General features: G+C 39.1%; 3 protein-coding genes across 12 annotated transcripts in view; 1 reads left to right on the forward strand and 2 right to left on the reverse strand.

The window, feature by feature from the left end:
• Positions 1 to 713: 713 nt before the first annotated feature.
• On the reverse strand, positions 714 to 21,475 carry mterf3 (mitochondrial transcription termination factor 3). Of its 10 annotated transcripts, none has more exons than XM_048528860.2 (10): positions 21,322 to 21,474; positions 20,658 to 20,724; positions 20,235 to 20,374; positions 16,538 to 16,887; positions 14,065 to 14,217; positions 12,813 to 13,002; positions 10,428 to 10,575; positions 7,767 to 7,838; positions 2,847 to 3,008; positions 714 to 2,000 (listed from the first exon to the last, which is right to left on the reverse strand). In XM_048528860.2, the coding sequence occupies exons 4-10, from the start codon at positions 16,863 to 16,865 to the stop codon at positions 1,806 to 1,808; spliced, it is 1,248 nt and encodes a 415-aa protein (XP_048384817.2). In that variant the 5' UTR covers positions 16,866 to 16,887; positions 20,235 to 20,374; positions 20,658 to 20,724; positions 21,322 to 21,474; the 3' UTR covers positions 714 to 1,805. The 10 variants fall into 10 exon arrangements, with proteins under 10 accessions (XP_048384817.2, XP_048384816.2, XP_048384821.2 ...); XM_048528859.2 differs by lacking the exon at positions 21,322 to 21,474 and adding an exon at positions 21,262 to 21,308; XM_048528864.2 differs by lacking the exon at positions 20,658 to 20,724.
• Positions 18,418 to 20,262, reverse strand: LOC125451732 (jerky protein homolog). Its single transcript, XM_048529276.2, is given in 2 exon segments — positions 18,418 to 19,767; positions 19,770 to 20,262. Coding segments are annotated over 2 exon segments (1,791 nt in total). The 3' UTR covers positions 18,418 to 18,469.
• The window catches only part of ptdss1b (phosphatidylserine synthase 1b), a 44,380-nt gene continuing 42,891 nt past the window's right edge, over positions 20,937 to 22,425 (forward strand). The window contains exon 1 of the mRNA XM_048528856.2: positions 20,937 to 21,036. The gene's annotated coding sequence lies outside the window, so the exon portion shown is untranslated. The remainder of the gene's footprint in view (positions 21,037 to 22,425) is intronic.

Consider the following 22,425-nt stretch of genomic DNA (forward strand, 5'->3'; position numbering starts at 1 on the left):
CAGCTTTTGCCTGAGGTTTATTGGACTCGAAGTGGGGAGACCCAAGACCATGGAAAAATTTGAAAATAAGGACAAGAATTTCAAAGTGGCAAGCACAGGGTGATGCATGAGCTTTTTTTTTTAAAAAGAGTTAGGACAGAAGCAGCATAATTTTGGAGTAGCTGAAATTTAAGGGAGACTATCTAAGAACGCACTGTGCCAACTGAGCCTAAATGTAACAGCTACAAGTGATGGTGACAGTGGTGGCTCAGTTGGTACCTTCAAGTCAGGAGTTGCAGATTCAAGTCCCCAGACCCAAGTACAAAATTAGAATCCAGTGTGGTACTGAAGGAAGTACTATATTTCAGTTGAGGCATTAAATTATGGCCCAATCTATCCTTTCTGATGGACATTATAGATACTGTGCAGTATTTCAAACAGCAGAGGAATTATTCCCAATATTTTAGCTAATATTCATCCCATATCACAAATTATCTTTTCAATATTATTTTGTTGCTTGTGGGGGGGGGCCTTCAGCGCATAATTTAGCTGCCGTTTTCAGACATTATCTCTCAGGAAAAATGTACTTAATCAGTTTAAAGAGCTTTGGGATTCTGTATAAGGCACAAATCATCTTGGATGATGATTTCAGCAACGAGCTGAGACAGATCATGTGATAGTGGTGCAAGCAGGCAGTCTTGATCACAGACAGAATACAGAGTTAGATTCTCAGCTCAGGCTACAGGTGAACAATTTAATTCACTTTCTAAACAGTGACCAAGCAGAGGAATGGAATCAGTAGTGATGAAATTTGTAGCTGTGTCTCAAAGACAGATGAAAGATGAGCAAAATATTATGGATGTTGAAGACCTGACAGACAAACAGAAAGTGCTGGCTGTATATACCAGGTCTGGCAGCATCTGTGGAGAGAAAAACAGAGTTGATATTTCATGTCTGTGTTCTGATGAAAGGTCACTGACGCAAAATATCAACTTTCTCCCCCATAGATGCCACCAAACCCAAAAACAATTGTTTCAGTCTCCATAACATAACTGGGCAATTTTCTGTGCACTCCACATTGGAAATAAAAGGTGACAAATCAGAAGCAGTGGAGGGGTCAACAGAGATGATAACATAAATTGCTTAATTAAAATATATCTCATTATTCATTCATGAGTAAACATGTTCAAATTTTCACAAATTAAAATTGGCTCATGAAATACTGTCTTGATCTATGTACAATCCTGATAGGGGCACTTCTAGCAATTGTAAGCCACAAATACAGAACTGATTTAGAACATTGCTTGTTACAGTTCATCTAAATTCAACATTGCTCAGAATCAAACAACTGCATTGTTTCACAAATATGAATGTCTGCTTGCATCTTAACATGATGGCTCTTAAAAGACTTCATGTAGTTTTTTAGGAGAAATTCTTAGTCCAGTTACCATTAAAATATTCTTACCAAATCTGTAGCGTATTCACCCCTTAGCCCTGGAATCAATCCTGCTCATAATAAAGGATAAAGGTGGCAGATTTCTGGCAAGCAGTGACCACAGAAATTATTTTTACAAAAGGTTAAATCCATTTCCCAGCGAGGATTGATTCAGAACATTGAACCACACGCAAAATCTACAATCACATTTAGAGAAATGTTACAACTTTTCTTTGGATTCATTATCAGATAGTTATATCGTTGCAACTAAGCAAACCACCAGTCTGGAAATTATATATCGAATAACTATATAAACTGAGAAAATAGTCATGACCCTAAATTTATTTATTCCTTTTGTAAGTCGGCACATATTGAAACCATTTAAGAGAATTTAAAGTGTCTTTTGGAATGCCTCAAAATCCAGCAGTGTGCCTTTTGCTATCTTTACACAGAATACTTCATCAGGTGTTGCAACTAAATTATCCAGTGAGATGTAGTTAGGCTGAGTTGGATCATATTGCGCTCGTCCCAAGTGTTCAAGAAACAGATGTCTGTCTTTTATTCTCAGAAACTTTGCATTAAAAACCTAAGGCAAGAATAAAGTTTTTTTTGATTAGGTGGGGAAAGTTAATTCTCAACATATGCAGTAATAAGGACAATAAGTAACAAGAACATTCCTCAATCACCTAAACACACATTCTTTCGTAATACCAAAGTCAAAAAGTTAATATTCAAAATTAATGACACTCAAAACTTCAGTTACTGTCACTAATGACAAAAAAGCTTTTTATCCATATTAAACTAAGTAGATAAAATATTTTGTTGAAAATTTGTAAGACTGTACACCACTGGTAGTGTTGAGATGTCCATGGTAGAGAGATATGTTCCCTTATAGTGTGGAAAGGAGAGGTTTTGGTTTTTGGCAAAGATTGGAAGGAAACTGGGGCATACAAGAGGTGAAGGAAGAAGGAAAAGAAAATAATAACTATTCCTACATCAATATCGTGCACAAGCGTAAGCAAAGAAAGAATGCTGGTCAGCCATCCAATCTCAAACTGCGGCAAAATACAGAGACCCTGATAAGGATGAATTGAAGGAATAGTAAGAATTTGTAGGAATAGTATTATTTCATGCTCTCCCTCACTACAGTTAAAAATGCAGTAAAAATTAAAATGTAATATAGTTTTTATCATCAAATAAGATACTGCATGGGGTAATTCATTTCAAAGACAGCTTTGGTACAATTCAATTCAGCCTTGTTGTGATAATTCCATTTTAATTTTAAAATAATCTCTCATTGTCTAAAGAGGAATCAGTATTAATAAATCAATAAAGAACCACCCCAATCAAGGTCTTGAATTCACTGGAATACTGCTAAGATTAGGACATAGTGCATTTAACATAAGAAGGTGAAGAGAATGTCCATATTTACCTGAGGAAATTTTGTAATCAGGTGATGGGGGATTCCCATGGTGTTGTGCAAGTAGTCAAACGTCCTGGTCACTTTTTTCTTACTAGCCAGGAGGAGTTTGGGGACGCTGATTACCATGTGCTGGATTTCATTATCACGAAATCCCAATTCAATCCGACAAACCTGGAAAACAACAAAATTGCCAGAAGGTGAGATTTGCAATGATAAAATTGGCACAACCGGATGGAAAACTAACTACTGCAGCCATTAAATAATAGTTAAAATCAAATTGGTTCAATTTTGGCCCAAAAACAAAATACCATGGAAGCAAGAAATATGAAATAAAACAGAAAATGCAGGAAACACTCAGTCGTTTTGTGACACCTGTTGACTATTTCCAGCATTTTCTATTTATACTCCATTTTAGTATTTACTGTCATGTGACTGGATGTAATGGCTTTCCTTTTAAATAAGAAAGGATTGTATACCTAATAATTTTGAAATACGAACTATAAAATGCATCATTTGGAATCCTAAACTTTTAAAAATGGAAATTGCTATTGTGAACTTAATGTTGAAATCTCAGGATATAGCGAGCTGTTTTCATTGCCAAACCCAGCTTGTAAAACAGTGACAATATGGTGGTAGGGTTTCTCCCTCAGTGTCAGCACATTTTGCGATGATGGTACTGCAAAAATTTTGGGAGTTTCAGTCACTGATGGAGGAAAGACAATACCCAAATCAGGATGGTGTGACTTTGAGGGAACTCGTAGCTAGTGCAAATGCTCTTATCCTTCTCAGTGATAAAGATTGCAAGCTTGTTGAAGTGCTACAATGTATCCTGCATATCCTGCTACTAAAGTGCTATTCACGAAAGGGTGAATCAGGAATACAATAGCAGGTATTAATGAAATTGAAAGAATTAAACTAATTAATGTCGAGCTGTTTGAAAAGAAGTGATTATCTTGAAATTTGAAAGTTGTGGAAAGGAAGTGAGGGATCTTTTGCCACAGACTAAGCATAATTTGTTGTTTGGAAGATGTTGGGCCATTGGCAACAGTACTACTGAAGATCACTGGAAAGTGGTCATGTGTTTTCTTATTTGAGTTGGTCATTGCTTGGTACTTACATGGCATAAATGCTAATTGCCACTTCTTCGACTAAGTCCAGATGTGGTTAGAATTTTGATTCATCACAACAGTGGTAAAATATGGACGATTAATTTTCAACTTCCATTACCTTATTTTAACATTGGAGGTTTTTCACGGACTTAGATGGTTTTAAAAAGGACAAACACTGATCTAAAACGGCTAAAAATTAAGACAAGTTCAGGAAACCAACATAGAATAAACAAAAATTGGCTGAACTGAAATTAGCATTTTACCTAAAGACAGTGAAATCAGTCCCACTGTGCCAGGCATCAAGAAATTCAAATCTCATGTTTTAATATATTTGTATAAAAATTGCATATGTTGGTTAGGAAAAGGTTGGTTGTAACTATTCCAGCTTGGAAAGACAATTGAGATGTCACTTGATGACATTTTCCATCACAAGTTGGCTGATGGTGAAGGGAACATAGGTTGTGGATGGGAGAATGTTCAGGTAGAAGAAACTAGAGGGAGCTAGTGTCTAAACACCTACCAAATATCACCAATACCAACTGGATTACTGGGAGTCTACTCTTGGAGTGCCTTAATCCTGCATGTGAGAGCATTCTCCATTAATCACTCCATTTACAATTAAGATTCTGAGAAGTAAATCCACAGACACGGAATGGAACAAATTTAGAATCCACGGATAACACTAAAACCCTCACCCCTTTACTCATTGAGCTCTAGGAAGAGGAAGTGGGAGTTGGAGTTACAAGACACACATGGCAAGAAGCAAATGAAGAACTTGGCAGTTGAGTCACAAAGCCGGAAACGATGTAAATGGGCAGGGAAGGAGAAAACACAGAGTGCAGTGTCAGAGAGTGTTACATATAGCTAGTCCAGTTCAGTTTCTGATCAATAGTGATACCTAGAATGTTGATCCAGGTGATAGTAATGCCACTGAATGTCAAGACACATTGGTTGGAGAAAGCCACTGCCTGGTATTTGTGTGGCACTTGTCAATCCAGGCATAGATATTGTCCCCTGACATGACAGACCTCCAACAACAACTGTCTTCCTTTGCACCAGATATGACTTGAACCAGTAAGTTTTCTTCCTGATTCACAGTGATGCCAAATTTTTCCCGGGCCCCTTGACACCACACTGTCAAATGCAACACTGATGTTAAGGGCAGTCACTCTCATCTCCTGTCTGGAGTTTAACTCCTTAGTCTATGTTTGAATGAAGTCAGGAGCTGCATGGCTGTGGTGGAACCCAAACTGGATGTCAGTAACCAGGTTATTGCTTTGAAGCAACATTTGCTTAGCAATAGCACCTTCCATCACTTTACTGATCAAGAATAGACTGATGAGGTAGCAACTAGGTGTGTTGGACTGGTCCTGCTTTGTGTGTACAGGACATACCGAAGCAATTGTCCACATTGCCAGATAAATGCCAGTGTTGTAGCTGGACTGGAACTGTTTAACCCAGGGAGCAGCTAGTTCTAGAGCATAATGATTCAGTACTTTTGCCAGAACATTATCAGGGCCCTAAGTCTTTGCCGTATACCCTGCCTTCAGCCATTTCTTAATATCACGTGGATCTGGCCTAATCCAATTGGGTGCTGTGACGCCTGCCCTGTGACCCCATTGGCTGATGCCAGAGAACATTCCAGAAGTGCTCAGAAAGGAGACATGAGAAGGGACATCTAGCATCCATTCACTGAGAGAAGACCTGGCCAGCAAAGGCTCCATGTAAGACCCGCCTCTGCTTCAAGACGATGATCCTGAGTCACCTGTTGAAGGAGTTCGGTGAATTCAATCAGGCAGCCCAATCAAATGCACCAGAGCAGCTAGTATATATATTTTTCAGACAGGCAGCTAGTTTGGGGAAACGTTAACTTAATTTGTTGTGTAAGGGTTGTTTTTTAACTTGAGTATTTTACTTAAAAAAATGTTTCAACCACAATCCTTTGATTCTGTCATATATAGCAGTACCTAGGTTATCACATTTTGTGAGTAATAGACTTCTCTAAGTACCTATATAGAATATTTCACAGGCAACATCGGGTGTACCTGAATGGGCCTCAATAGGAACTGATCCTAAGTTGCTCCAAAGTCAAACCCAACAGCCTCCACGTGATGGCTAGGATTCACTCACGTGAATCCGGGTAGAATAATTGGGCCACAAACCAGGTGTTTTGAAAAGTCAGACAAACAAATTGCAGAATTTGTAGCTAGGTTAGTTAAAACTGTGGGTGAAGTCTAGAGTCAGCCATGAGAAAGGCTAAGTGCTAGAGTTTCAGATGGGTGTGACATGCTTTTCCGATACACCTTAGACTTAAGAGGGATAGAATAGGAATTTAGTTAAAGCTGGACCCCAATCCCAATGGACTCCCATATTCCTGCGACTAGAGACAGAGGGGGAGAATAAAGGGGCAAGGAAGCCAAATAAAGGGTCAAGCGACCCACGAGGTAGTTATTCAAGTCAGAATACAGAGAAGCTAGAGTAGGATCAGGGACCCAGAGAGTGATAAAGCAGCTAATATAGGGTCAGGGATGCATGGGAGAGCAAGAGAGAGAGAGAGAAATAGATTAAAAGGAAACGCTCATATAATTCCCAGAGTGGGAGATGGTGCTAAGGAAGGACCTAAATAAGAAGTGGCCCAGGTAGGTTGCTCATTGCAGTGAGCAAATATCGGGTCTGGGACAAGCGGGACAGAAATGCTGGGAGAGAACAATCATGTTAAGTAGGCTCACTGGGTGACGCATTAATGACACAAGCTCCTCAGATAAAATATTTTGCCATTCAAGATAAAAACCACTTTAAATTGTCCAGAGAAACTCTCAACCTGGACAACGGCATAACCTGGGTAGCCTTAGAGTGGGTGGACAGGGGGAGTATTGTATTACAGTCTGACTCAAAGAGTATCAACATAGGACTTTACAGCATTATGTCACCAGTATCACCTTCTATATTGGGCCACACATACCCACCAGGATAGTCCTAACATGACTCGCAGGCATACACAGACACAGAAGAGAGGTCGGAGATGAATTGCAAGTGAGGAATTCTGGCAGACTGGAGGGGAATATTTTGAGAAGTACATTACAGGCATCAAATCCCCTGCCCGAGAAGCTACAAATTCAGGTTCGATAGCCACCAACCACATGGCCTTCACCAAAATAGTGCAGCAAACCAAAGGATATGTAAGAAATTAGTTACTACTTGGGGAGAGGATTTCTGGGACTAGGGCTTGAACATCCAGATACATCCATGAATCGACCTCCTGTCACGCCTGGCTGTGTCGCTCATCCAATTCAAGCTAATATATCTCATCATCCACACAGTAAAATTCATCTGGTGGAAAAAAGAACTACACAGAATCAAAGTATGGAGACAATGCTCAACTAATGACCTCAACAGATATATTTTACGGTCTTTTGTACATATCTATAAATACTCTTCTTAAATCTGAATTCACAAAAAGGTAGTACAAATTTGTCTGTATTTTTGATTTTACAATGTTTGAGATTTATATTACATTTGAGGAAATGCTTAAGATTAGGACATGCTTTGCCTTGACTTTTGTAATGTTCAAGTTCTCTGTGTACAAGTTTAACGTTACTCTTTTTAGAGTAGCAATTTAGCGTGTTTGTATACCAAAAGTGTCAGGGATTTTGGGCTGACTGTCTGAGACTGAGACTTGCTTGCCAGCAAAAGAGAATTTAACTTGGGTTATGTGATCCTATTCGCTGATACTGACAGGAGCAAGAGGATCAATATCTCACAGACGACACAGGGACCTGTAAAAAAATCTTTCCTCAAAAAACACTGCAATTCCACCTACTTTGAGATTTTCTTTGATGGGTTCCAAGCTGCCAGTCAACAATTTGGGAAGACGGGTGACCAGATCACGAGTCTAGCACAAAATGAAAGAAACTCAAATTAAAATTTAAGATAAAAAGAGTAGATAATTTAAAAACAGGATTTATAGTCTCTGGAAAAATGTTAACATTCAGATAAACATCCATTATCAGAGTCAAATCTGGTGAGAGATAAAGGTTGAGTAGAGACACATCATTACTTTTTCTTGGTAGAACAGTTTCTTTCATTTAGAAAGAATGGAGAATGAGATCATAGAATCCATACAGTGCGGAAACATGCCATTCAGCCTATCGACACCATACTGACCCTCCAAAGAGCATGGCACCCAGACCCACACACCCCCAGCCTATTGCTGTAACCTTATATTCACTCTGGCCAATCCAGTTAATGTCTGGACTGTGGGAGAAAACTGGAGCAGCCAGAGGAAGTCCATGCAGACACGAGGAGAATGTGCAAACTCCACACAGACAGTCATCTGAGACTGGAAATTAACCCAGATCCCTGGCACCGTAAGGCAGCAGTGCTAACCTTGGGGCACCATGCCGCACCTTGAAATCTTGCCCTAGATTATCATTGATTGTGTCCAATCAGTTGACTATGAATTAAATTGAATCTAACACTTGCTGAATGTTTTCGGCATCTTTTGTTTTTGTCCTTTGATTCATTCTCTGTCCCTCTACTTGTGTCATTGTCCATCTCTCTCACCTTCCCTTTCCCTGTTCCCATCGACCATCCTTTCTACATTTCTTTAGTTGCTTAAAACTGTATCTGTAACCTTATCTGGTTTTGAAGAAAGATTATCAACCAGAAATGTTACCTCTTTCTTTTTTCCCCATGGAAGCTGATCTGTGGAGAATTGCCAATATTTTCTTTTTTTATTTCTTTTGAGTTGAGCCTTGGCTTCTCAATATCCTTAACTGTGTCATCATTAGTTGCTGAGCCTTAAATTTTTTTATTTTTATCTATAAACCTCTCTGGTTGTGCTCTTCCTTTCAGAATATTCTATTTCTTTTATCAAACTTTTGATTTCAGTTGTATTTTCTCCAAATGGCAGAACAATAAATTTGTTTGGAAACACTGCTTAAAAGTCCCAATGGGATATTTTCCTGTTTTAAAATGCACTATATAGTTGTTCCCTAAAAGAATACTGCAGGCCATCGTCTATGCTCACTAGTATAGCAGAGGCAAATAGCATTACTGATGAAAAATAGTGCTAATCTATTTTCAACTGAAAAGGCATTTCAACATCTGAAAGATTTACCTAAGAAGGAACTTGTAAAAAAATTCAAATCTACTTTCTTTTTGCCACGAACAGCAGAAAATAATCACTCTGTTAGCTGTACATTTACGATAAATCAATAGTTAAGTTCTGTTACAGGACCATAAAGATCCACTTGCAGTTCCAACTTGATGGGCCATAACATCCGGGTGTAATTCCTTTATAAGAATTTTCCACATGATAAAACTTTCTCTCAGCCGTGCTGTTGAGATGCCCTGAATTGCAAGGTGGGGGACAGTGGGTGGTAAGAGTATTCACCTCTCAGATTGTTCTCACACATCAAGAAGGTGTTGGACAACTGCCTGGTGACATTTTCAGCTAGATTCATTTCACTAGATGGTGCTATGTGTGCGTGCAAAAGGGAGAGCATTAGCATTTTTTTCACCAATGCTGGTAATTTCAGGTTAATAGCTGTTTAGCAAAACCTGAGACATTTATGTGGATTAATAAATATTTCACCAAAGACTCAACAGAATTTCAGCAGGAATCCGTAACAAGGCAGATCATGGAAAAGGGAATTCTGCCTGTCTCCAGTGCAAAAACAGCATAATTTTTCCCTTTTACCTTGTCAACTATTCATAACATTGTATACTGCTGTCTCAACAAAAATATACACTTGTCTTACATAACTCTTACTTCTTAAAAAGCTCAGTTTGTGGCATTCTCATGATGGAGTCAGAATGTTGTAGCTCAAGGTCTATTCCAGAAAGGAAACACACCATATAAACTGGCAGACCAATGCAACACTAAGAAAGCTTTGTATTATTGAAAGTGTCACTCTTTGGTGATGCTTCAAACTGAGGGTAGTCTTATTGTCTCAGTGATTTAGGTTGATATTAAAGATTCCAGGTGGAACTTGTGCACAACAGGGAATTTTTTTTAGTATACTGGTCAATCTTTCCAGACCACTAAAACTAAATTAATTGATCATCCATCACATTATTGTTTATGGCATCTTGGCTGTGCAACCACTATAATGTACTTCAAAGCAATTCATTTCAAGTGAAGTACTTTGAAGCATGGTAAGGTGCCAAGTAAAAACAAGGTTTTTCTTCTTCTTTTAAATGCCAAAGTAATAAAGCATCACTTTAAAATCCACACTCCCCATCAATAGGCCATCCAATTAACAGTCTCATGCTATACTTAACATTGATGATTGATGGCAATGATCAAAGACAAGATAAGTGGCATTAAGGTTGGTTATTCTGTGTCCATGACGGGATTACAGGAGCAGCAATTACAGAAGGTCTCCTCACCCCACAGCATCAAGTCTCAACATGTACCACTTCACTTCCCTCATAACAGCTCCACATACACAGTATTAAATTCATCACACAGCGTTACCTTTTGCACATTTAACCTCAGTTCTCTCTGGTAGAATGCCAGCCTATTGTCCAGTCTTTCCACACTGAAGTTTAACAAATAAGGGGCTCCTGACACCATACTTGAAATGGCTTCTTTGCTGAATTTCTTTGATTGCAGGTACTGTATTCTAATAGGAAATGAAAAACCACGGGCGTTGAATTGAGAAAAAGAGAAACAGACATTTAAAACCAAACATATCACCAAATATCTTGCATCCCTATTTGGATTTTACAAAGTGTTTCAGGACATGGGGGAACATATTATTTATCTAATTATTTAGTATGCTGACTGATAACCAAGGTCAGAAAACATGGAGTCAAGAGGCAGACGGCAGAGTTGATTACTTCTGGCTTCAAGACTAAATACAGAGAGTGACAGTAACTGGCAGTTATTCTGATTTGCAGACATGGGAAGTGATGTTCCATAAGGATCAGTGTTGGGTCTGCTGCTATTCAAAATTTACATGAACAACTTGGTCCTCAGAATCAAAAACATAATTTCATAATTTCAAAGCAACAAGTCGGGGGAAGGTCCTTTCATAAACACCACTGAAGACGATGGGACAAATTAAGGAGGACAGTAATAAGCTAGTAGAATGGACAAATAATTAACAAAAGAAGTTCAATGCAGGTGATTAATAAATGTGAGATAGTTATTTTGCCTAAAGCATAGGGAGGTCAATCATTACTTTGAATGGCCATGTCTTAGTGGGAAGGTGGAACAAAGGAGTATTTCAGAAAACAAATATACCTCAACACTAAAAGCTGCACCAGACATCAGCAAGATCACAAAAATACAAAACAAGCACATGGTTTTATTTCTTGATGGATAGAATACGCAAAGAAGGGACTGATGCTAGATCTAAATCCATGCTTATATACATATATGAAAGATTTACAGGCTAGCGCTCTTTTCCGTATGAAGAGGGTCATGGGGTGACATTAGAAAGCTTTTTAAAATTTAAAGGTTTTGCTGGAGTGGTTACAGACAGCATGTTTCCACTTGTGAGAAAGAATAAAACTTTACTCACCATGATAATCACCAAGAATTCTAATAGGAAACTCAGTAGGAAGTTCTTTATCCAGAGTGGTGAGAATGTAGAAACTGCCACCAACTGGATAGTGCAAATACATTTAAAGGAAAGCTACAGAAGTAGATGATGGGAAAGGATTATGATGACAGATTTAGATGAAAATAGGTGGGAAGGAGCTAGAGTAAAACATAGGCTCTGCCATTAATTGGGTTAATTGATTTGCTTCTGTCTGTGCGCTGCACCATATGTAATCCTACCAAAACACTGTCCTGACATAGTTCATAGTTAATAAGTTGGTTTTTTAATACATTTTATCTCAACAATTTTTGTAGCTTTAACAAAATGATCTTTTAATTATTTATCTGGGCTTCTTTAATAGCCTGTAAATAAAGAAGAATTATTATACCAATTTAACAGTAATACAATTCCTGCTACTCCCACTGTTAAGTTGCATTTGTATTAGTCCTTTAACCTGGCACAATTGTCACAAAACATTTTAAACACTTATTTATAAGGAATAACAATCAAGCCCAGGAAAAATTACAATAAGAGAGCTTTGCTCAAACTCATTTGATTCAAGGCATTTTTAAGAAGTAAAAATGGAGATGGAATGTTTAAGCCTGAACTCCTGAGTGGTTAAAGACACAGCAATGATTAGGTTAGGACGGGGAGACCCCAGTACACTAGATCCAGAGGAACAGAGAGTCTCTAAGCTTGTTGATATTGCTGGAGAAATTGACAGGCATTGGAGAGGTAAAAGAGGAATAAATCATAATTTTAAATGAGAGTCAGAGGGACTGGGATCCAAGATGTTTATGAGAAGAAGAGGTGACAGTAGATCAGAACTTGGTATAGGAACGGGTACAACATTCTGGCTAAGCTAAAGTTTAGAGGGTGAAGAATAGAGGTTCTTCAGAATAGACTAGTTTGGAAATAACAAAGACATGTACGAAGTTCTCAGCACCAGATACATTCATAGTACTAGACTTAGTAGGCTGAATCGTCTCCTCCCATGCTGGCATGACTATGACTCTATGTCTATCTACATTAATCTTTAAGCTGTAGACCAAGTCTTGTAGTCTCCCACTATTTTGTTTTACAAGCATTTAGACACTACAAGTAAATACCTCAGCTTTTGTTCCCTATCTTTAGATAGCATTTCCCCATTGACATTTATTGGCCCAATACCTCTTTTCATCTATCATTTATTCCTGCCATACTTGAATTTGTTCCATTTTATGCTTCCATCCAGATTTTCCTTCTGATTTCTCTATGCCACCAATTTTCTGGTATTTCTTAAGCTAGGTAGATTCCAAGATCGCTCACATTACCTCATTTGTAGATTCTCCATATCCTCAGTCAAAATGAAGGGGTTTCTTGTGAGGAATGCTCCAAGCAGATGATCATCTACTCCTACGTCTTTTAGGAACAGAAGTCTCTCTTTTACATCTCTGTTAAAATCTAGTCGTAGCAGCATATTGGCCACATTTGGTCGCCTTTCTAGTTTAGACAGATCTACACCTGTAAGATAAAATTTACAATAAAATACATCATGACACAGCGCAATGTCAAATTACTATGTCTTAATAGCTGCTATTTGTTTTCTGGCTGTAACAATTAGTAATAAAACAAAGGCATCCGTATAAATGAACTGTATACTTTTGTACACAGCAATGCTATTGGTCCCAGAATTCTAACAAAAATCTGTGCATATGTGAAGTTCTAAAGAAAATGGTCTGCATTAGCAGACAGGGAGCAATCTATGTGACCTAGTGGATGAAGAAATAAGTAACATCAAAGTGAATGATGAGTGTTTTTTATTTCAATTTTCCCCACAAGTCTCAAAAAAACTTATGATGAGTACCATCAGGCTTTAATAAAGGCTAATAGAATCCTTGAATACATTGCATGTATATTCTAATGTTGAACAAAATCACTATAACATCCTTCCACAAGAATGTGGTTAGGCTTCATTTAGAACATCGTGTCTGGCTCTAGCCCTGTTATATGATGGGAGATTTACAGGCACTTAAAAAAAGGTCAGAGGAAGGCCATGAGAATAACATCTACTTTGAAAACTCTTAGCTATCAGGATAGAATTAAAGAGCAGAGATTTTTCTCATCCTAAAGTCTGGACTTGGGAGATATTTGAAAAGGAGTATTAATAATAATGAAAGAGTTAGTCAAATAAGCACAGAACTAGCTTAGATCGCAAGAGTTCTTGTTTCTCCAGGATCATCAACTCATTTTCTCTTTGTCAATGCTCTCCAGCTCTTTTCCTGTGTTTTTGCTCCTTTTAAGAGTTGCTCACCATTTGAAATCATAATTCTTAATAACACCATGTTTGTATTGGAAATACTCAGTAGACTGACTTTCCTTCTCTTTCCTGCCATTTCAGACATCTGTCATCCACAAGGATTCAATTCTTGAGTGGAAGTTAAATAAAAGAAAATTAACCATGAAGCTTGGGCAAATAAAGATAACAGGCATAGGTGATTAAGAGTCAGCTAGGAGAATCTGCTGCATCAATACCCGTAAAGCACTGTAATTATCTAGATTTACTTTCATAGAATTATTACATACCTAGAAGCACCAGCTTGGTTAGGGTCTCTGACTGGTCAACATAGTCACGCAAGGTAAATGAGATAGGAGGGAACGAAGGACTTGTCTCAGTTTGCAAAGCTGCTTCTTCAGATATTTCATCAAATGGAGAATGAGGTGGAGCAACATCTAATTCTGAGATTTAAATAAAAATATTAAATTAGCTGATTTACAATTCTAGCACAGAACAGATTAAACAGAGCACACTTAACTCTTCTAACCACTCGTGTTATATTTCATAGGATGTACGGCACAGAAACGGGTCAGTTGGGTTAGTGGGTCAGTGCCAGTAGTTCTGAAGAAAAGTCATACCAGACTCAAAACGTTAATTCTCTTTCTCTCTCCACACATGCTACCAGACCTGCTGAGTTTCTCCAGTATTGCCTGTGTTTGTTTCATGCCACTGGTTCTGCTCAACCTGAACCTTCTCACCTTTTCTCACCTGACCTATTCAACCCTTCACTCCCTTCTCCCTCATCTGCTTGTTTACCTGCACCTTAAATTCTTCACTATAGCCTTTAATTAATTCCTGTGATAGTGAGTTTCACATTTTTTAATACATTTTAGGTAAATTAATTACTTTTGAGTTCCCTACTGGATTTTGCAGTGAAAGCCTACTTTGACAGCCTCTAGTTATGCTCTTCCCCACATGAAGCAACATTCTTTAAGCATTCTATCAAAATCTTTAGCAATTTTAAAAGGTCTCTTTTTAACCTTTTGACCAAGAATAACAGACACCATTTGTTAATCCTTTACTGATATGCATATCCACACATTTATGGTATCATCCTTATAAATCTTCTCTGTATTCTAAACAATACAACTCTAGTTTTCTCTGATAAGACACTTCCAAGTACCGACCCAATATCTCATCTGTCTCACTGTCATACATTGTTCATAATGCTCCTATCGGGTACCTTTTCGTAACATTCCAGATGTTACACAAGTTGTTGCTGTATAGCATTTTAATAATAATACTTCACAGACAACCAGAACTATATTCAGTACCGAGTACAGTCTAAGCAAGGTTTGTTACAGGTTTAGCATAGTGCGAAGTTTTCGATTCTATCCCTCTTGAAACAAAGACCAGTGTTTGGTGTGCTTCATCTTTAATGGCCTAGCTAGCTTTTGGCACAACTTTTAGCAATTGGTTTATTTATTCTCCCTGGAGCTCTTTGTACATCCACCTCACAGACTTTACTTCCAAGCAATAGTGGCCTCCCTATATTTCCTAGAAAATATAGTCTCTCTTAATTATCTGTGTTGCAATTCATTTGCCAATTACTTTACCGCTCTGCAAGTTTATTAATACCCTTCCGTAATTTGTTGGCTGCCTTCCTCAGAACTGACTTTCCGTTCTCCCTTGCTCCTGCCCGAAGTAGTGTCATCTACAAATTGATAATTTGTTTTTGATTCTAGAGCTACTTATTTCCAATTTTCATTTCAGATTTCCAGCATCCACAAAATCTTGCTTTTGTGATCTGCTAACCTTCTTCTTTCCTAACAATCATTAGGCACTTTATTTGTAGTCAATGTTGCAGAACTTCTCAGTTTCATTGTGATGCTTAACACCACTCCAAAGTAAGACTTGTAAGTACGTCACCAGGAAACTCCATTATGAGATATGTATATCTCCACTGAATGTTACTAAGAAATCAATGTAATTTCTTTCAGATGAAAGAAATACAATGTAGTGCATCACTCATTCATACAATTTAGGGACATTACAAATACATGAATCGTGTGTGATACTTGCAATGTTGCCACCTTATGTGTGTGCACTGCAAAGGTTCAGTCTGTAGTTTGAACTCATTCACATAACTACATGGAAGAATTAGTAATAAATATCTAAATTCCAGGTGAAAACAGGCTTAGATTGTGTTGCATTGACCTCAGTGAAGAAGCGTCTCGACTCGAAACGTCAACTTTCCTGCTTCTCTGATGCTGCCCGGCCTGCTGTGTTTCTCCAGCTCCACACTGTTATCTCTTTCAATTTTGGATAACCATTACAAAGCCAGTTATAAAGGCACGTTTCCCAATAGAATATTCCAAGGAGACTCAGACTATCAAAAAAGATTTTACACCGAACCACTCAAGGGGACAGTAAGACAGACTTGATCAAAAGAAGTCAGACAAAGGTACAGAGGTTTAGGGAGGGGTTCCAGAGTTTAGGACCCAGCCACCTGAATGTTAATTGAAGATTAACTCATGGCAATTTGATATTGAAGGGCACCTTAAAAGCACCAACACCATCATTCTGTATGTGTTCATATGATGATGCAGGAAAATTCTTGCAATAGCATTTCATTGATCTAATAACTCCCTGGTTCATTGGCTGAATTAAAAATGTGCAACTGGTGAAATAGATATATGAAGAAGACATTCATCTTCAATACATTGAATGTATATCAATTTACACTTTAACTGCATTCAACTAAAAAATAACATTGCTTACCTACAGTTTGTATATCTTTCACCAGACTAGGCACTTCTGATTTGCCATGGTTATCATCTGTGTTTTGCATAATACTGCTTTCTGTAAACTGTCCAGTGCCATCTTCTTTACTTGGTGGCAAGTTTGATGCTGAGGAACTCGATTTAGAACTTTTCAACATCCAGGGTTTTTGCGTCAAGAGGCATTGACGTGCATCTAAACCAAAGCGAGTCTGAATGCCGTAGGAAGCTGTAGGCAACACCTTTATTTCTTGCCTTGAAGACCAAACTAGACCAGTAATTCTCAATGAAGTCCATCGGTAACAAATGCGATGACACAGTGAGGACATCTTTGTTCAATTTAACGTGATCCTGTAAACAACAAATGTAATGAGTAAATAGTAAGCCATATTCATAGAACATAGAACAGTACAGCACAGAACAGGCCCTTCAGCCCACAATGTTGTGCCGACCATTGATCCTACATATTGAGAAAGAAAATTTTCTGGAACACATTTAACAAATTCTTCATCATCCAAACCTTTAACACTGTGTAACCTCCACCAACCTCACAACCCAACAAGACCTCAGCCTTCCCTCAGTTCCGAACCCCTGCACATCCCCAGCTTTCATCACCCATTCCTTTAGCTGAAGGCCCTAAGCGCTGGAACCCAGCAACTCCCCTCCAACCTCTCCCCACGCCACCCGCCCCCAGACGCTCCCCAAAACCTAATTCCGTGATCCCTGCCACATGTCTTCATATCTCCCTCAGCGGTCTGGCGCCTCCCCGCGTCCAAGATGCCGTGCAAACATCCGGGATGAGCGGCTTAACTGATGAGAAAAGGCCAGACAGCTGGTGTGCATTAGAACTATGGTAAAGATTATGTTAAAATTAATTTTAAGTGTTTCAAAGCTTTAACCCTTTGAATACTTACAGATTTGAAATAGAAAAGCAAAATATGAAATGTAGACCATGGGCTGAATTTTCATTCTGGGTTGCAACTCTGGCACAGGTATATTTCCGGGTCCTGACCCCATCACATCAGTGCCTGATGTCCAACACAATTTGTTAACCTGAAGGCCAGTGTGTCCATCACCAACCAATTAAAAATGATGGCTAGAGAGCCAACAGTGAGGCTACTGAGCACTGAAAGATTGGTTGCTCACCTCTGACAAAGTTCCACTGTAAATGTAGAACAGGGTGCTGTCGATGTCAGGAGGACAGAGATGGAAGTGTCCTCTGAAGACCGATTCATAAATTTTAAAAATCAGTGGGACCCCAGCTGCCAGGCCAGCAATGTAAATGGGCAGTCTTTAGAATAGCTAGAAGCCACTGTGGCTATTGGTAGTTGTGACGGGCAGGGGCACTATGAAAGGTCTCATACTAAATGGAGTATAGCCTCTAGGTTTAAGACAGAAGTCATGGTGTAAATCACACTGGCACTGGGCACAATCATCAAATCCTTACTGCATATTGGACTGGTGCCAGAGAATTGGAGACTTAGAAATGTTACACCCCTAATTTAGAATAAAGGAAGAGAACCCAATAACTGCTGGCCATACAACATGGCATTTGCAGCAGAGACAGAGTGGTTAGCAAAGCATGTGAGATCTTCATCTTCACAAACAGAAAAAAAGTATTAAGTACAAAAAGTACAGAAATGAATTTCTGCTGAACCCTTATAAAGCTCTGATTAGGCCGCACTGCAACCTCTCAGTCTGGAATATTTGGGACCAAGCCATTTCTGGATTACAGAGAGAGGTTAAAATTCTTAACCACAAGTATTAGAACCAGAAAACATCATGCATATAAATATTTACTGGAGACACAAAATACTGATAACATTTTGTGAAGTAATAATAAAATTTATTTTACTTATTCAAATATACATATTTATGCTTATAATTTCAAAGTACTGTATCAAAATGCTGTTGATGACTTAAAGGGAACAAGTTATTCCATACATTGCTTTGTTGCACCAATATTTAGAAGAGGCATAGGAGAAAATCGATGATAATTGATAGCAAGAGCAGTCAACTCTGGGTCCTTTGTTTCATTGACTCTGCTGGTTGATGGGATCGAGCTCAGCGATGTCGATGGTGTGTGCACAAACGACTTTCCAACTTCATCAAACATTTGCTGCAGCTTCATTTGTTTCATGTGTTTTGGTTGCTCACTTATCAGTTTCTCTTGGATCCTGTGTACATGCATTATATCTTGCTGGCTTACAAAGCTTTGTTGCTCAAGAAAGCGAATGAAACGGGAAGCTAGACTGATCCCCTCTTCCAAGGTAATTTTCTCCCCAGTAGCATTATCTTCTTCATTGCTGTTATCACTATCCTCAGACTTGCGGTGTAAAACTACCTGAATTGTCTCTGAACTTGTTACTTGTTGTACAACTGAAGTATTATCTTCACAATTTAACCATGTCAAAATGTCTTCCTCATTTAAGTCACTTCCCATTTGCTTGGTACAACACAAGAGATCAGTCACCATTGCCTTGGCTTCACTTAAATTAAAACCCTCCGAGCTTTCCCCTGTGTCCTCATCGTTAAACACAATTACAGGACACAACTTACGCCATGCATTTTGTAAGGTTCTCCTTGTGACACTGTCCCATGCATTTGCCAAACACCACATACCATCTTTGAGACTCAAGGCATTCTCAAAAGCATCAACACCACCAGTATTGTAGCGGCTCACAAGACGACGCAAAAAACTGTTTCTGTAGTGACTTTTCATTGACCTAATAACTCCTTGGTTCATTAGCTGAATTGAAGATGAGCAACTAGCAGGTAGAGAGGTAGGGAAGACATTATCAGCATCTAATTGTTCTCTAGGGGGGTGAGCTGTGCAGTTGTTTAAAAGAAGGAGAATTTTGCAATCTGAAGCCAAGCCAACCTCTCTACAGTGTGCACGAGCCTCTGGAACAAAATGATTATGGAACCAATCACTCAGTATTTCCTGGGTGACCCTTGAACATTTATTGGCTTCATAAAGCACCGGCATGATTTTCATTCCTTTGAAAACACGAGGCTTAGGACATTTACCAACAACCAAAAGTTTACACTTATGTGTTCCAGCAACATTAGCACATGCGAGCACAGTAATTCTTTCTGCTGATTCTTTGTAATCATGTACCATCATCTCCTCTGCACCAGCAAGCCTGTGTCGTGGCAGACATCTCCAGAAAACATCTGTCTCATCCACATTATATATTTGCTCAGGGCTAAGATCCTCATCCTTCATTAACATTGCAAAGTCAGTATGTAACATTCAACAGCCCGTTTATCTGCAGAAGTTTGTTCACCAGTAGCCTTGAGGTGAATTCCGTGCCTATGTTTAAACTTCTGCAACCAACCTTGAGAGTACTCACACACAGAATTAATTTTCATATCAGTAAGAAATTGTTTGGCCTTTTCCATCAGCATTGCTCCCGAAATAGGGAGCCCCTCACTACGACGTTGCCTGAACCACTTATACAGGACATTATCATGGTCAGCAGATTTAGCACGATGCAGCATTCTGCGTTCATTAATTCCTTTAACTGTGTCACTTTCAGCACAAAATTTAAATAACTTTTCACGCTGCTTCTTGATGTCATAAATTGTTGAGACCCCCACACCATATGCCTCACACAATGACTTTACTGAAGAACCTTTATCTAGTTTATTTATGATTTCAATCTTTTCTGAGATTGTAAGTGTAACATGCTTACGTTTTGCTGCACTTTTCTTAGATGCCATGGTGAAAGTTCAAAAGACAAACTATATCCTAAGAATAATTAGGTCTGCTCAAAATCACCCCTGCAGAGAGTTTGGGCGGGAAATGGCAGGCAACAGAGGGGATGAGGTGATCCTGTAGGATGGAAGAGTACAACAAAGTTAAAAAGTCACTCTGAGTACAAGACAAGGTTACAAAGTCACTCAACCCTTGAAATCCTGCGCTCTCCTCAACGAGGTGAACTCATGCCTTCCCGATTTGCTGCAGCACCTGGGTCTAGATCTGCTCAAAAGATATCCAGAGAACTGTTTTTATCTTTCTAAACAATAAATTTCCAGGCCGGAGAAGTTGCAGAGTATTGTTCCCGGTTCTTGTGATCACACGTGAGGAAACATCTAGATGTGCAGAAGAAACTTACCAGAAGTGACAGCATAGATGAGGGACATTAGCTGCAAGGTTAGTTTGGAAAAATTGGTGTTGTTCTCCTGGAACAAAGGAGATTCAGTAAGAGCTTTATTAGAATATGGCATAAAATAGAGAAGTAAAAACTGTCCAGAATTAGATGATAGTACAAGGGCTAAGGGAACACAGCTGTAAAGTTTAGGATAAGGGAACAGTATAAGCAACAAGTATAAATGACCTGGAAGATGCTAACAGGTTGCTGGAAGTAGAAACCATCATTTATAGAGAAGATTGAACGGACGCTACAGGGATTGAGTAAGGAAATGGAATCGAATGGGTCGTTCCGAAGACAGCTAGCATATACTCGAATGACCAAATGATTACGTACTGTTCAGGTTCGACAGGCAATCTAAATTAATTTAAAGAATTTAAAAGAGCAGGAACAAGTCAGGAAAGCTGTTAAAAAGGCGTTGGGGTTTGCTAGGCCTTTGTCAGGCGCCAATTAATCTGCAACTGGTGGTTACGTCCATCTCTGAGTAGCACGCCACTTTCGGAAAGAGATATAAGTCTGAGGGAGTTTTCAGAGCGGTCGCTGGGATAAAAGATTTCGGTTGGGCTACCTGTAGAGAGTAAGGTGAAGCCGCCCGGAGAGCGCACACAACAGCCTCACAAGTACTCACCGTAATCATTCCGACCGGGAAACAAAGTGTAGAGACTGAATGAGCACTGCTCCAAGGAGGAAGAGAAACAGTAGCGCACTGGCTGCACGGCACAGGGTTCAGTGCTCGTACAGGCTACCGCTTCCTCAGCTCCAAATCGGTGAAGGCGTGAACCGACTAAATCGGAGGAGGAGACGTAGGCCATTCGGCCCGCTGAGACTGCTTCGCTACTTAATCGTGGTTGATCTATTAATCGTCAACTTCACTTTCTTCGGTCCCCCTATAATCATGGATTCCCTCACTGATATAAAAATATCTTTGTCAGCCTTGGATGTAATTAATAACTTTATTCCAGAGGGCTTTTGAAGCAATGAATTCCACACATTAAGTACCATGTTAGAGAAAAAAAGTCCTTCACATCGCAGTTTTAAACTCTCTGGTCCTGGTTTCTTTCACGGGGAAACAACTTGTCCACAATCTATCCTCTTGAATCCTTTAATAATCTTGTATATTTCAATAAGCTTACCTTTCATTCTTATAAATTCCAACAAGTACAGGCCTATTTAACCTTTCTCAAAGACAGTCTTTCATACTTGGCATCAGCCTAGTGAACCTTTGCTAGATTGCTTCCAATGCCAGTGTATCATTTTTTTAGATGAGAGCCCCGAAACCGTTCACAGTATTCCAGCTGTGGTCCGACTAGCGCCTTCTGTAGTTTTAGCAAAATCTCCCTTTTGTTTTTACTCCTTTCTCTTTAAAATAAATATCAACATTCCATTTGCTCTCTCCCTAGTTAGTGATGGTTTTTTAAGCCATGCTGTTTCTGGGTCCCTCTACACAGACTTGAGGACTATCTCTTTTTCTTGTCAGACTTAGTAGGTCTCTGTCTCTCTCTACTTTGTGTCCTACTGGGCCGTGTAAGGAGGTCTCTTTCTCACCTGCCACAGCTTAGATTCAGGGCGCTGTTTCAACCCATTGCTCTCAACGCAGACTAGCGAGCTATCTGTTTCCCTCTCCTGATAGAGCAGGCTGGAAGGTGTCTCTCTGTGCATCCTGCTAGGGTGGGTTAGGAATTTTCTCTGTCTCTTTATTCTGATGATCTGGATTAGATGGTGTCTCCGTTTG

The sequence above is a fragment of the Stegostoma tigrinum genome, chromosome 5, assembly GCF_030684315.1.
Source record: "Stegostoma tigrinum isolate sSteTig4 chromosome 5, sSteTig4.hap1, whole genome shotgun sequence".
NCBI lineage: Eukaryota > Metazoa > Chordata > Chondrichthyes > Orectolobiformes > Stegostomatidae > Stegostoma > Stegostoma tigrinum.